Consider the following 15,663-nt stretch of genomic DNA (forward strand, 5'->3'; position numbering starts at 1 on the left):
CCTTTACAGTTCAGTTAAAGAGAAACCTAAGCATAATAAGCAGTAAATTTAATTGCCCAAAGTTCATTTAGCACTGCAGGATAAAAAGAGCTAATGAGGGGCAGGTCGGGGAGAGGGTCTGGCCCTCACAGTTGCTTTGTGGGCCCAAGTTTCTCCTGGCAGCTACAGACCCTCTTCTGCTCTGAACAGGAATTCAGGGCTCATCTGGATGTCTTAATTCCTACTGTGACTTTTTTGTCTTCATTTGCCTCATGCACCTCCTCACTCTGTCATAATTATCACTACACTTAGAGCAAATTTTAATTATTATTTGCTGAAGTATTTTCTTTGTATTTCCTATTAATGTGCTCTTTTTGAGACATTTCAAGCACACCCTTTTTTCTCTCCTGCCCATGAACTGTGGTACATTATTCATCACTTCTCTGTAATTTGATGTAAATTCTCCTGCATGCAATCATCCCTTGGAATTCTGAAGTATGTTGTTGTTTTTTAATCAGAATTTCTAACTAAACTATTCAGACCAACATCCCCCCCCGCAGCAAGTACCATCAGCAGAATCATTTAAAAAGCAGAGAGCTGGCAGACTTGGCATGATTTGTCTGTGCCCCAGCAGTACCCAGTTCGAAGGTGGTCCCGTGGGCTGTCATGCTCCAGGTGCTGGATCTGCGCCCCTTGGTCACCATCACCGAGAACTCGTACAGCGTGTTGGGCTTCAGCCCCGTCACCAGGTAGCTCAGGGTGGTGGCATTGGCAGTCTGAAAGAGGGACAAGTGTCAGAGGTAGCTCAGGGTGGTGGCATTGGCGGTCTGAAAGAGGGACAAGTGTCAGGGGTAGCTCAGGGTGGTGGCATTGGCAGTCTGAAAGAGGGACAAGTGTCAGAGGTAGCTCAGGGTGGTGGCATTGGCAGTCTGAAAGAGGGACAAGTGTCAGAGGTAGCTCAGGGTGGTGGCATTGGCGGTCTGAAAGAGGGACAAGTGTCAGGGGTAGCTCAGGGTGGTGGCATTGGCAGTCTGAAAGAGGGACAAGTGTCAGAGGTAGCTCAGGGTGGTGGCATTGGCGGTCTGAAAGAGGAACAAGTGTCAGAGCTCTGCAACCAGCAGCCACAGCACCCAGGTGTTCCAACATTTCCACACCCACAGTCATTAATTCCAGGATGATTCTCTGTCATGTAAATTCATCAATCAAACACTAACGTGCACTTGGTTTACCCTCAGCCAGAGATTCCTCCTGCAATCAGCAGGAGCATTTAATAGCAGTCAATTAGAAATTACACAAGGCAATCCAAGGTCTGGGGCCCACTTGTTATGCAGTGTTTCAATCACTGTTTACCTGGGGGGGTAATTTACAGCATTTCATTAACTGGGCTGGCTGGGGAAAACAATAAGCACAGCTAATAACTGTGCTCCAAACCGGGGGCTGCCTCCCACATTCCTGCAGAGCTGTCACTACATTCTTCAATACAATAAACAGTCAACTAAAGATACATCAGTAACACTTGAAGAGAATGAAGCTTTACTAATATGGTGATTTTTTTTCAGAAAAAAAAAATGGTTTTCTAGGATCACACACCAGAATTCCACATTTCTTGTGTAGAAATTTCAGAATTTATAAGTAAGAATTTCTATATAGAATTTCTAATGTAGAAGATCTTACTAAGTCTGCACACTTGATTTTTTGGCTGTATTTTAATTTAGCATAAGAACTCCAGGCTCACTTGGATGGGCTTTTTGTCCTTTCCAGTTCATCTAAAGGGAAACCTAAGCATAATAAGCAGTAAATTTAATTGCACAACGTTCATTTAACACTGCAGGTCGTTACACACAAATAGTGGCATTTGTAACTCAGCCATTTATAAATATCTGGTATTTGCTATACATGGCTGGAACATCCAGAGCACGTACTGGAGTTTGGGGGGACAAAGGAAGGTGCATTCCCAGGTATGTGTATCCCTTACCTCGACCTGTAGCGATGGAAACACGGAATTAAAGAGTTGTCTGTCTGTGACAGGGCAACAATTGGGCACAGCCACTGCCCCCAGAAACATCTCCAGATAATTCATTCTCAAGGTATAGGCACATTTCCTGAGGCTCTGTGAGTAACAGTCCAAATTCTGCAAGAAAACCCTGAGTTCTCAAATATCAGGGAGAGCCTTTTCTCCTCACACAGTTCAGGAATTGTGGTCCAAGGGGTGACTGTACTTTGTGTCGAGGATTCTGGTCCTTCATCGACACCACAGGGGTGGCCAGTCATCAACACTCACATAATGAACTAGAATTCCATCCTCTGTTACCCTTAAACCTTCACTTGGTGCACACTCAGTGTGGCTTTGGAGTGAATGGATTGTGGCTGAGTGGCTGTGACAAAGCTGGACTGGGCACAGCTCCCTGGGCAAGGAGGGAGCAAAGCCCCTGGGCTGGGACAGCACCGGAATGACGAGTTCAAAGGGGAAGTCTCACACTGTGAACTGCCTTACCCTCAAAATGCACAGCAGTTCTTCCTCTCTGGAATGCCTGTGGGAATTCCAACAGCACCAGAGCATCCCAAGGTTTACAGCACCTCGTTTCTCCTGGTCACAGCCAGGCTCCTTTCACAGGTCAAAGTTCTGGTTTTGCCTCTGGCTCTGAATTCTGGTCTCTTTTACTCTCCCTGCACATCCCCTTGAATGTAGAGGACACATCAAGGCCCACTTGGAGGGTCAGACTCCTCTGCTTTCTCCAGATTTTAACATCACTCCAGCTTTTAAGATCCCAGCCTACCCCATAGCGCCAAACCCTCCATAAATATTACCCTGAACAATTTATTTCCCTAAAAGATCCAAGATAAGGTTCAGTATTTTTGGTTCTGTTGAGAGCTGCCTGATGGATCCCAGGGAGCTGCAGGACAACCCTGTGCCCCAGTAAAGACTCTTTGGAAAACTGCTCCATCCTTGCAGCAACACAGTTCAAAGCACAGTGAAGCCTTTTAGGAGCTGCATCCCATCTGTCTCTGTGTTTCCAGGCTCTAAGGTTGACACAACTCCTGTACTAATTGAGGAAAACAAAGCTCCTTTGGGTGGAACCACTTGTGCTGGGAGACAGAGCTCCTCTGGCAGCAGTTTGGGAGTGTCAGTGAGAAACAGCAAAGGGAGAAAATCTGAATGGATGGTCCCAACACCCAACTGAGGGATGAGAGGGGTGGATGAACCCACCCTGTGCTGACCAGATGTAGCTCTGGATCCTGCAGAACTGGCAATTCCTGTGCCAGGCTGTGGGGCAGAGTGGCAGGATGTGGGTTCTCCAAACATCCCGAGTTCCACAGGACAGGGGCAAAGACCTCACACTGCTGTCCTTTCAGGCAAATGCTTTCTACAGGAATTCTGAGCCACATTCCATCATTACACACTGGTTTTGGTCAATAAAACTTGTTTTCCATTGGCCACCAGCACCAGAAACAGGGGGAATATTTAATTTCCTGCTGGGCTGTTTTAAGCAATTAACTAATGAAACTGTAGCTTTATTTAAATCACTTCCAAGACACTCTGCAAATGACCCAGGAATGTGGGCTTGCCTTTAGAGGACGAGTGCACATATAATAACATCTTTTCATTTCAATGAAAATCTGGATTATAACAAGATGGCTCTGCAGGAGCATAAAGGGAGTTCCACTGGTTGGGTATTTTAACAACCAGCTCCTCTGAGTCTCATTGCAAATGTGAAATTTGCAGTCAGCACCTTTGAGGCCTCCAGGTAACTCTGAAAATTAATAAAAAAATCTAACCAACCAACAAACTAAACCCCAAATCCAGCCTCCAAATCAAAACAGATGAAAATGGAGGAAGGCAGGGACATCATAAAGTTATTGTTGTGTATTTTGCATCCCTTCAGATCCCCAAGGAAAGGTTTACTATCAACTTGGCATGAACAGAAAAGGTTGTAAAAGAAACTGGAAACCATGAGGGGAAACCTTTTCCCTGCATGACTCACCCCCAAATTCAGGTTCTCTGCTGAGCAAACGTCACTCACTGTGACCTTCCAATTCCCCTCTAAGGGTGAGTCCACCCCTGGCACACCCAGGGAAGGATCCAACTCTCGCCATGTCCATGGCTCTGGAAGTGTCTCCAGGAGCTGCTCTTCCATCCACTCCCACAGGACACAAAACCGACCTGGGCCATTCCTGCCCCCGGAGTGACCCCGGGCACAGCCCTGCAGGGTCTCCTTGCCCCAGCTGTCCCTCCAGCCTGGCTGAGCAGGAGGCTCCTGTCCCTGACCCCCAGCCCGTGGTGCTGCCCCCGGGTACCTTGTACTTGGTGTTGGCGGGGATGTTGGTTTTCCAGCGCACTGTGTAGTACCGCGCGTCCGTGATCTTCTGGTTCTTGGGCAGAGAGTTGTCTGCCCACGTGATCCGGATGGTGTCGTGGCTCAGGATGGAAGCCTGAACTCCCACCGGGGGCATCATGGGAGACGGGTCTGGCACTGGAGTGTATGGAGCATTAATAACAAACAGATCAACCTCGGAAGTGTCTGGGGGATCAGCCGTGGGCAAAGAGGCAGGGAGTGCAATTAAAAAGGGAGGAGGAGGTGGCATTTTAATGTAAACCAAAACAAAAAAGGGGAAATGCAGGGTAGTGCAATGAGATGGAGGGTGAGGATGGAGAAAAAGAGAGAAAAGCCAGAGTTAATAGGTGGCATCACACTGGTCAATAACATCACTCTTGTATTTCTTCCTTTCTACAGACAGCAAGACAACAAAGACATGCTGACATAATACTTAATGCTATTAGTGTTCAGTGCACCCAACCACAGCCTGAGAACCCCAAACACACAGTCATTTCAGCTTTATTCATCTCAGAGTGTCCACTGAGTCCTCTTCCAGAAAACAATGAGGAGGACAAAGAGCTGGACTCCCTCTGGATGGGGAAATGTCACTTCACACACACACAGGGAGCTCCCAGCACCTTTTTTAAAGGCTGTTACAGGCATCGAGCTCCACAGATCAGACAAATCTGCAGCAACTGTGACACTGCAACTCGTGTCCTCTAGAGAATCTCTAAGGATTGCTGCTCTCCAGCACTAAACCAAAGCATTGCACCTACACCACAGCCCTCGGTGGCAGCCCCAGGGAGCCCAGCGAGCCCTCACAGGGCAACAGCTCACCTGCAGACAAGGTCCTCTGCCTAAACTTTTTCATTTATGTATTACAAGAATGAATTAGAACTTCCAAGATCATGCCTGGTGTAAGTGACAGCAGAGTGAGACTCAGACAAAGCAAACACGGGCACCACATTCAAAATCTCAGAGTAAAACTGCAAAAAAGCTGTATTTGTCCATAAACCCCCAAAAGAGGGTTGTGCCTTTAGAACTGCACCCCCAGGCTCTGTGCTCATGGAATGTTAACTTTGGGAACAAGGACATCTATTAGTAGTTGACAGGTAAGTTTTGTGATTCACAAATGACCCTGATTTTAGGTGGTTTAACATGAAGCGTGCGAGGCAAGCCCTGAGCAGTGAGGGCAACCAGTTAAAGGGATGGGAGCACTGGGTGGCACTGAGGAACCAGGCTGTGCCATCCCACCCACCCCAGTGCAGCTGTTGGGCAGGGCTGGGCAGGGCCCTGCTCCTTACCGGAGTGGGGCCGGGTCACGGCGCTCTCGTACAGGGGGATCCCTTCCCCCACGTTGTTAAAGGCTTTCAGGGTGATCACATAGTGGGAGCTTGGGTCTGAAGGGAAAAAACAGATTAGAACAACAAATCAATCCTGTTTGCTGCTTCTCCATTTCCTCTTCGTTCACTATTTTAATTTTTAACTGGAATACATGAAATAACTTGACTAAATTCGAACTGAAAGTCTCCACACAGACCTTCTGTTCATGTTCCCAGAGTCCCAGCCTGGTCTGGGTTGAAGAGACCTTAGAGCTCCTCTCATCCCAACCCTCTGCCTTGGGCAGGGACACAACAGCTCTCAGTGGAAGTCTTTAGTCACAGCAAATCCCCTTAAGTACAGCCAAAAGAGCAGAGAGCGAGAACAATTTAAAACAAACACTTTCAGTTGCTACTCCAAAATGACTCAAACCTCCAGTTTTATGGAACTTCTCACTATTAACACTTCTTTGCCTTTCAGGCTATTTTACCCACCACAGAGACTCTGTGGAGGGGCGAATCTATTTTCCTTTTAAAGCAGCTGTCAGTGAATGTTGGTGACGTCTGAGCTCCCTTTTTGCCCAGAGCCCCCCGTTGTGCCGCCCCCAACGGGCACGTGCCGTGTGCCAGGGCTGGCCCCCTCGGCTCACCCAGGTTCTCGATGGTGTAGTATCTCTGTTTGTAGTCCACCTTGATGGTCTGGGCGTGGGGGGAGCCGATGCCGTAGCCGATGGCGTAGCCCCTCACCACCACGTTCTGGTTCTCTGGGGGGGTCCAGCTCACCACGATACTGGTGACCAGCGGGCGGACATGCAGGGAGCTGGGAACCTCAGGAACACGAGTTTCTGTCAAGGAAAAATGATGCATTAAAGGCTTTCTCTCCAATAAAGGTAAGTAGGAAGGTCAAACAAAGCACTTTCACTCTGTGTGAAATGAGCACAGAGAGACCGTTGGTGTCCGAGAGCTCCAATAAACAGAGCTTTGCACACTGTTGTATTTTAATAGATCCTCTCTTCAAAAGAAAGGGCAGTGGTACTGAAGAAGCATCACACCTGCTTGGGGCAGACTTTCTGAATGGTTGTGCATGTTCTTACCCATTTTTTCAAATATTTATTAGATTTATCCCACCTTTCCCCTCCACAAAGCAATCTACTTCCAATTCCATCACGTTCCTCACTTGTGGGTATTAAAGTAACTAGACTGAAAACCCTGATGAGGAAAGAAAGGTTCTGAGCTCGTTGTAGCATTAAACAGGATATTCCAAAGCTCTGAGAACTGCACCCTGCAAAGGGTTCTTCACATTTGTCCTACCCTTGTTGCTGCCTGAACCCCTGGGTTCACATCATTCACAGAACACCAGCAGGCACCACACAGCCAAACTAAAGACCAAAAGACAGGGAGTCCCTACAAAAAAACCCCCAACACAAATATCCCAATCCACAGAGAGATGGAATGTGGATCCTTAAAACCAGGACTTGCACAACATGTCCCTGTAAGCCCCTCATGTTTTTACTAAAAGGTTTTTTCCCCACTGTTGAACCTCACAACTGTCCCTACAGTCTCCACAACTTTGGTTTAACTTCTCAGAAATTAAATAAATCCTTGTGTCATCCCACTGGAGCCACGTGTGCCCATGGATTATAAATAATTCTGTGCAACAGCACACTGAGCTCCCCACTCTAAAATACAACCAGGGATTTCTGCTCCCTGCAGGGATTTCTTTTTAATGAAACTTGCTGCATTTCCCTAAAAACATTTAATAAAGCACCACAACAGGATTATTTGGATCATAATACACCACTGCCCTGCCAGCCCGAGGGGGTTTCTGGTCTCCAGCTGACACAGCCATCAATTAAAGTTCACAACTATTAAATACAGCAAAGCTCCAACTGCAGCCTGAGAGGTGACATTTTTAACTGCACAGAAGTTGGTGCACTGGGGATAAACTCTGTACACCTGTTTAACACCTCCTGCTCTGCACTCCTGGGGCACCTGCACCGACTCCAGCACTGGATTGTCACACTCTGGCTCCCCTCTACATTGAGGAGGCTGTCAGGTGAGTTATTTGCTATTTAAATTCAAAAAGCAGCCATGGAATGAAAAGAAATTATGCCTTCCATGCCTACTGAACCTGAGCAATGCAAGATTAGCTGTAAATACATTTGCATGGTGTTAAAATTATCCCCATGAGCTTCCTGAAGAAAGAAACCCCAAAAATACACATCACCTCCCCAGTGTGCACACAGAGAGATCTCCCACATGTACAGAGTCATCTGGAGACCAGGCTACGTTGTCTTAACTGTGAATTTTTATAACTTTATTCATTGGAAAGAATACACAGAAAGAAATTCAGGGCTGCAACTTTCCAAATTTAAATGACAAAGTCAACAGAAAAGGAAAAGGTTCTTTTCTTCTCCCTCCCTCTGCCCTATTTAAATTTAAATTTAATCCTGATGCTATCCTCTGGCAAAGTATTGTTAACTCTAATTCAGGGACCTTTTCATTGCCTCCTGAAGTGCCTATTTACAGAGCTCTGCTCCAGTTTGGGGACCTCATGGTTGTGTCATACCCACTTAGGGGAAGACAGAGAGAGATGAAAGTCATTTCAACTCTGAGAAGTCATTTGAAATATCTACAGACCTGAACTGCTCTGTTAACACTGGAGAATGAGCAGTAAGAACAAGGATTAAGTGGAGTATCAGCTTTGCAGAGCACAGAGACTGGGGCAGGGGCTCTCCAGGGCTTTCTGAGAAGGATCTTCCAACAGTGGAGAGCAAATATTGAAACGCTTTCATTATTTCATCTTTCAGCTGCCAGGAAAACTGAACCTGAGGCCACACAGATGTGAGAGACATGACTGGATCCTGTGGCATTAAGCTGGAATGACCCTCCAGCTTCTTCTACAAAGCCAAGAGTGGCCCACAAAAAGCAAAAGGGAACCTGTGTGCAATGCACTAATTAAAGCCTCTTCTGAAATGGGAACAGTGTACCCAGAACCAGCAGCTCCAGGCAGGGAGTTCCAAAGAGATTCCCCACAGCCATCCTTTAAAAACAGACTTTTCTTCCATTTTGCTGGCTCTTGGACAGGTCTGGCAGATAATCACAAAATTGCTGCTTTGAATTCTGCCAGAATCAGGTTCCCACTTGCAAATTATTCCACTGTAGGAAAGACCAAATGTCTGGACCAGCTATCAAAGGTCAAAATTCATCACAGAACATTTTCTACTGTCATTGTTAAACTCTGCACTGGGAAAACAGGCTGCTACCATGGTCCTGTATGTATCCTAATCCACATCATGAATCCATGGATTTGGTGGAAGAGCCTTCATTGCTGATGGGGGATATGGTCTGAAAATATAACCAAACTCCCTTTTCCCCTCAAGCAGCAAAAGAACAGTTACTGTGGGTGAGAGAAAGCACAGCACCAATGGAACATGGGGTAGGACTGCAAAGGGCTGTGGGTGACAATGTTTCCCTTGATTTCTTTCCTACTGTGGCATCTCATTGTCACTCCTAAATGGGTATATCACACTTAGTGCCAATAAACAGCACTAAAAAGTGTAGAAGCACCGTTGGATTCCAAGCCATTCCATTGATTTGGCAAGGATTTTCTGTTAAAGCAGAAAATAATTCCACTTAATCCTAAATAAACCCCATTGTACAACTAGAACACAGCCAAACCAACAGCAAACACAGAGGTTTGCCTTACAAGAGGCAGTGAAACCCCCAACAGAAAGCTCAACAGGAGCCACCAGTGTGCCCAGGTGGCCAAGAAGGCCAATGGGATCCTGGCCTGGATCCAAACTAGCGTGGCCAGCAGGCCCAGGGCAGTGACCCTTCCCCTGGACTCTGTCTTGGGGAGGCCACACCTTGAGTGTTGTGTTCAGTTCTGGGCCCCTCAGGTGAGGAAAGAGATTGAGGGGCTGGAGCGGGGCCAGAGAAGAGCAACGAGGCTGGAGAAGGGACTGGAGCACAAGTGCTGTGGGGAGAGGCTGAGGGAGCTGGGGGTGTTTAGCCTGGAGAAGAGGAGGCTCAGAGGTGACCTCAGCACTGTCTGGAACTGCCTGAAGGGAAGTTCTGGCCAGGTGGGGGTTGGTCTCTTCTCCCAGGCACTCAGCAATAGGACAAGGGGGCACGATGGGCTCAAGCTCTGCCAGGGGAAATTGAAGTTGGAGAGCAGAAAAAACTTGTTTGCAGAGAGAGTGCTCAGGGATTGGAATGGGCTGCCCAGAGAGGGGGTGGATTCCCCATCCCTGGAGGTTTTTCAACTGAGCTTGGCCGTGGCACTGAGTGCCATGATCTGGTAAAGGGACTGGAGTTTGGACCAAGGGTTGGACTTGGTGATCTTGGAGGTCTTTTCCAACCCAATCCATTCTATGATGCCCCCCAGCCCAGCTCAGCCCTCACCATCCAGGTCACTCTCGAAGGTCTCTGCGGACACCCAGTCGGTGGCGGGGCCGGTGCCGTTCACGGTGAGCGCAGCCACTCGGAAGCTGTACTCGGTGCCACGCTCCAGCCCTGCGGGGACAACGGGGACAGCCCCAGTCAGCAGTGACAGCACAGACCCCTATCCACAAACACTCCACCCATCCCCAGGGACACACACCTGCCACCCCACTGACACCCGCGGGGCAGCGCCGGGACAGCCCCCAGCCAGGGGACAGCTGGGGGGGACACCAGAAGGGGACACCAGGAGGGGACACCAGGAGGGGACACCAGGAGGGGACACCAGGAGGGGTGGGGGGGGGGCACCGAGAGGGGACACCTGGGAAGGGGACACCCAGGGGGGAAACTAGGAGGGGACACCTGGAGGGGGCACCCGGGAGAGTCCCCCAACCAGGGGACACCAGGAGGGGACACGCAGGAGGGACACCTGGGGTGGGGACACCGGGGAGGACAGCCAAAGGGGACACTTCCCACTGCCCCAAGGGCTGCTGCAAGAGACTCTGAGGTGCTGTGTGCAGCCAGCAATAATTTACAGCTCTTAATTAGCTCTAATTACTAATTACACCCATAACTAAACCTAGGGGTGGCACAGAGGCAGCAGGTGAGCAAACTGTGCAAACTGTTTAGTGTATGGAAGTTTATAATAAAAATAATAATAACAACAACAACAACAATAATAATAGCAGTGGGGAAGTGCACTCAAAATTTGATATATGGAACCTCCCAACAGGCTTTGTTGTGCCAAAAATACGCTCAAGTTACAGGAACTTCTCAGCTCTGTGAGAAAACTGAGATTTACTAAGTCATAGTGGAGTTTCAGAGGAAAACATCAGGACATCTTGTTAAAAACTGTGTATTCCTTTTCCAGAATTTCACAATTTCACAATTTCTGTTGGTTTACTGAGATTTTAAAAATGAGCAAAATGTTGTCTTGCTCCTGATCTCATGCACTGCTTATCTCTGCTAAACAGCATTCTAGTTCTGGGACCAACATATAATTTACACTAAGTGATGGAGCAGACTGGATTTTAAATGTACAAAATAGAGGATGTATTACAGCCATGCTAGAAAGCAGCAGAGAGGTTGATTCCAGTGCAGGTGGGTGGGATGATGTGCAGGGATGGCCAAGGTCAGACACTGAGATTGGGGACTGATCATCACCTGCAGAGCAGGTGAGTCCCCAACCCCCTCCAGTCCCTGGTCCTTCCCCACACTTCATTCCTGGCACTGGGGCAAACATAGCGAGCTCAGGGTCATCTTCTCCAGCCAATCCCCTTCTTTTATAAACATTTTATAAGGAATATCCAGTCCCTTTACCAAATCCACGACAAAATCAGGTCACCAGCCCTCAGGTCCCACCCGCAGCCCACGCGACCTCAGAACTCACCACACTCCTCTGAGATGGGACTCAGGTTGCCTTCCAAGGCAGGACCCTGTGGAATCCTCTCTCTGCCCCCCTGCCAGCCCCCCCAAGCCCCTGCAGCCCCAGCCCTCTCACCCTCAATGAGCTGGGAGAGCTGGGTGCCCCCCACGCTCTCGGTGACGTCGCTCTTGCGCGAGACCTTCCGGTAGCGGATTTTGTAGCCGGTGATTTGCCCGCTGTGGGTCCCTGCAGGAGGGGGCTGCCACTGCAGCAGGATGCTCTGGGGAAGGCAGCACAGCAAGGCATTGGGAAACAGGATTTTAGGAAAGGCTTTTAGAAAAAAAACTCTGCTCACAAGGACCAAGTGTTTAATTGTCTCTTCTGCAGTGCCCAGGACATACAAATGTGTGTCTGTGTGTGCACACACTGGGAACAGCAGTTAATCAGCAGGAATTCAAGCTCTGGTCCTTCAGACTTTTGTCCCTGATTAAACCCTTCTCATCAGCAGCCTCTGGTGCACTGTCACTGTCTTATTGCATTCCATCATGACCAGCCCACCACTGGACTGGAGCTCTCAGCACTTCAGTCCAGCCACTCTCCTGCTGGGCAGCTCACACACAGCAGCGTGGGAGAAAAGGGACCCCTGGCAGCTCCAAAATGTGGTCCCTCTGAGACCCACCAGCCCTTTATTTACCCATTACCAAGAGGAACTTCTCCAATCTTACCTTGGAATTCCGTACCTCCAGCGTCAGGTTCTGTGGTGGAGCACTGGGGACTAGAAACATTGAAGGAATTACAATTCCAACATTTTCAAATGTTGTATTTCCATACCCAATCCCTCCTTGCTCTCATTCATTAAGGAAGCACAAACCATACTGGTTTAAGACACTTTATAAAGGAACAACCAAATCCTCCCAGAAGTACTTTCTGACCTACAGTGACTGGCTGAGGAGGGTTTCTGTATTTTCATCACAAAGAATTCATTACTCAGGTCCTTCCTTATTACAGCTATCTAAATAGAAATGTTTGATATTTAAAAGGTACTTCTCATAAACTATCAGAGACAAAATCCCATTCAGTATTTTCCCAAAGCATATATGTAATTAACACACTGCTTGATTTGGGGAACCCACATTTGAAATTCAGGTCATGGGTTTTTTTACTGTGATTTTCTGGAACAGAAAAAGCTCAGAGTCACCATGTCCCTGTGACACAAAGTGGGGGAAGAGCATCACAAGGACAAGTCTGCCTTTAAGCTGCCACTCTTTGCTAGTTCTTTACTCTCTGTAGCATCTTACAGCTCATGGCTAGACCAAAAGGCAACATAAGAGAGAACCTGAGCCCAGGGAAATCCTGGTGCCAGCACATCAGAGTCCCAAATGTTACCCCAGGGCAGAGCTGAGGGTTTTCTGGCAGGAAGGGGAGGCTCCAGCACAGCACAAGGACATGGAAGGAGCACACCAGGCACAGAGACTGCTCCAGCCTGAAGAACTTTCCAAATAACTCACCCCAAAGAACACTCCCAGTGCATGAAGTGAGAGCAGCCCTGGGATGAGTGAAAGGTGCACTGGGTGGGGTCAAACAAACACCCCTCACCCACCACCCCATGGCAGAAATGGAGATGGGGAGGATTTGCTTTTCCCTCCCTTGCCCACTGAACTGAGTATGAAATCACCAGACCTGGGAGTAAGTGCTATGGGCTTTAAAAAACACAGGTGAGAGAAGGAGGTGACATAAGGCCAAGCTTTTTTTGCTGGTTATTCCATGCAGATGGTGCCTACATTCAGAACAACCTTAAAGTCGTGGGTTTCAAAAGGAGTGATGAGTAATTCATGCATATATTGCCAGCCTGGTGAGAGCAGGACAGTCAGCTGGACACCAGAAAGGACATAGAATCATAGAATGGATTGGGTTGGAAAAGACCTCCGAGATCATCAAGTCCAACCCTTGCTCCAACTCCAGTCCCTTTACCAGATCATGGCACTCAGTGCCACGGCCAAGCTCAGCTGAAAAACCTCCAGGGATGGGGAATCCACCCCCTCTCTGGGCAGCCCATTCCAATGCCTGAGCACTCTCTCTGGAAAGAATTTCTTCCTGATCTCCAACTTCAATTTCCCCTGGCAGAGCTTGAGCCCATCGTGCCCCCTTGTCCTACATGTGCATGTAAATGTAATCATAAAAATATAGCTCAACACATGCACAGTTCATGGGCACAGCACGGTTTGGGTTGGAAAGGACCATCCAGTCCCACCCCCTGCCATGGCAGGGACACCTTCCACTATCCCAGGTTGCTCCAAGCCCTGTCCAACCTGGCCTTGGACACTCCCAGGGATGGAGCAGCCACAGCTTCTCTGCCCAGCCTGTGCCAGGGCCTGCCCACCCTCCCAGGGAAGGATTCCTTCCCAAGATCTCCTGCCAAATGTTTCCATAGGAAAGGTGTTGCCTGGCATGGCACAGCACAGGCACCAGCACCAGAACATGCTCAGGCCTCAGAGACTGGGAGGGAAACGCCTCAGCTGGGATGTGATGCAGAGATTGCATTTCCAGCTGTAATCCCTGATCAGGAATTCCATGAGAAGAAAAGCAATCCTCACAAGCAGCACATAAAGCTTGGTTTGAATGGTAATACCTGCAGAGCCATCCCTGCAACAAGGCACCGGAACAGATTAGGAGCAAAAACCCACATCAAAATGCAGATGCTTGTTAAGTCATGGCTAAGGGAAGCTTAGGGAGAAATCCCTGCAGGGAGCATGGAGATTGCTCATGGACCCTGCAATAAGGAAACACAGGAAGAAAATGTGCATCATTTCCTCAAAGATTTGAGACCTTGCAGGGGGAGAGCAGCAAGGTTAATAGCAGGTTATGAGATGGGAAGAAGCAGGATGACATCCTTCAGAGAGCTTTAGAAAATAAGTATCTGTGAGTTAAATGTGAAAACAGTAGATGGAGAAGAAAGAACTTCAGGAAAACTTGAAAATTAATGAATGCTCCTTCAAATTAAAGAGCTGGAAGCCCTTTAGAGAAATTAGGTTAGCAAATGGTCAGGGTAGGAAAGAAAAAGACAAAGATAAGGCCACACAGCCCCCCTTGCATTTGTAGGGTGGGAAAGGGAAAGAAGAGCTTTCCATGATGTCCCCACAGGGGACTCACAGGGTCTCTCCAACTGAAATGTCAATATAAGGGGTTATGGAAGAGCTGGACTTGAGGAAAAGCAGCATCTTGCCAGGGTGAGGTGCAATTCCTCCAAGATTTCTAAGGGAACTTGGAAATGAAACAGTTGCACAACTTATATAACCCCTCCCAAGTTACCTCAATAGTGGGAGATGGCAAATGTGATGCCAATACCACAACAGGATCCCCTCAAACTCCAAGGAGCAAATCAGGAACTTTGATGAGGCAAATAAACTGAAGCAACAATAAAGCATGAAATTCAGAGGGAACAGGAGTAGTAACAGGAGTAATGTTAAGTACTTCTCACTTCTTCAAGGGAAATCCCACATCACAAACCTGCTGGAGAGCTCTTAAGGAATGAGGCAAGAGGGGATGGCAGAGAAGAGCTCGCTGGAGTGAAGAGCTGGTTAAAACTAAGGCAGGAGTTGGTTGGAAGGGACACAGTGGGAGATGAGCTGTGGATCCCCCATAGTATGGTCTGATGGTGAAGAACTGCAGGAAAACCTTAGGATGTTTCCACCTCTGTGCTCAGAAGGAGCCAGAAGTCAGTCAAAGGGAAGTAAAGCCTCACTTGCATCTTTGATACAATTTTACTCCTGTCTACCTCCCTTTTAAAAGCACATAAGAGGAAAAACACCTGGAGAGAAGTTCAGAAAAGGGCACTGAAGGTGGAAACAGCTTCCACAAGAGAAATGGGTCACAATTCCTGTGACTTGGGAACCTGGAAAGTGGGTGGATGAGGAAGAGCACAGCAAAGGGCCACAGAGGGACAGAGGGGGCTGTGGACACTGGTTATTGCCCCTCCTCAGGCAACAAGTGACACTAACACAGAGCAGGGGCAGAACAGACAAAAAGGGGGGATGGTTCAGAGGAAATTTATCTGTAGAATCTTTGTCCACTTGATGGTGTGGGTTGAAGAAGATCCTGACAGGGTTTCATGGAAGAGAAAGTGAGCCCCAGAAACAAGCTCAGACCCAGAGAGAATTTGGGACAGATCTCCTCTCTGCTCATCTGATCACTCCGGGGGAGATGATTCCAGGCTCCACTCACTTTCTGTCTGACTGTTCCT

The 15,663-nt window shown here is 48.2% G+C and overlaps 1 protein-coding gene across 7 annotated transcripts in view; it reads right to left on the reverse strand.

Moving 5' to 3' along the window:
- Positions 1–15,663, reverse strand: part of NEO1 (neogenin 1) — a 173,686-nt gene that overhangs the window by 19,667 nt on the left and 138,356 nt on the right. For 6 of the 7 annotated variants that reach the window (XM_071568983.1, XM_071568985.1, XM_071568982.1 and 3 more), the window contains exons 12-18: positions 12,149–12,198; positions 11,559–11,703; positions 10,022–10,132; positions 6,265–6,459; positions 5,600–5,695; positions 4,276–4,499; positions 617–755 (exon numbers count right to left, since the gene is read on the reverse strand). In XM_071568983.1, the coding sequence (XP_071425084.1) occupies positions 617–755; positions 4,276–4,499; positions 5,600–5,695; positions 6,265–6,459; positions 10,022–10,132; positions 11,559–11,703; positions 12,149–12,198 (960 nt within the window). The remainder of the gene's footprint in view (positions 1–616; positions 756–4,275; positions 4,500–5,599; positions 5,696–6,264; positions 6,460–10,021; positions 10,133–11,558; positions 11,704–12,148; positions 12,199–15,663) is intronic. The other variant, XM_071568981.1, reaches the window with a different exon arrangement.

This window comes from Pithys albifrons, chromosome 13 (genome assembly GCF_047495875.1).
Source record: "Pithys albifrons albifrons isolate INPA30051 chromosome 13, PitAlb_v1, whole genome shotgun sequence".
In the NCBI taxonomy this organism is placed as follows: Eukaryota; Metazoa; Chordata; class Aves; order Passeriformes; family Thamnophilidae; genus Pithys; species Pithys albifrons.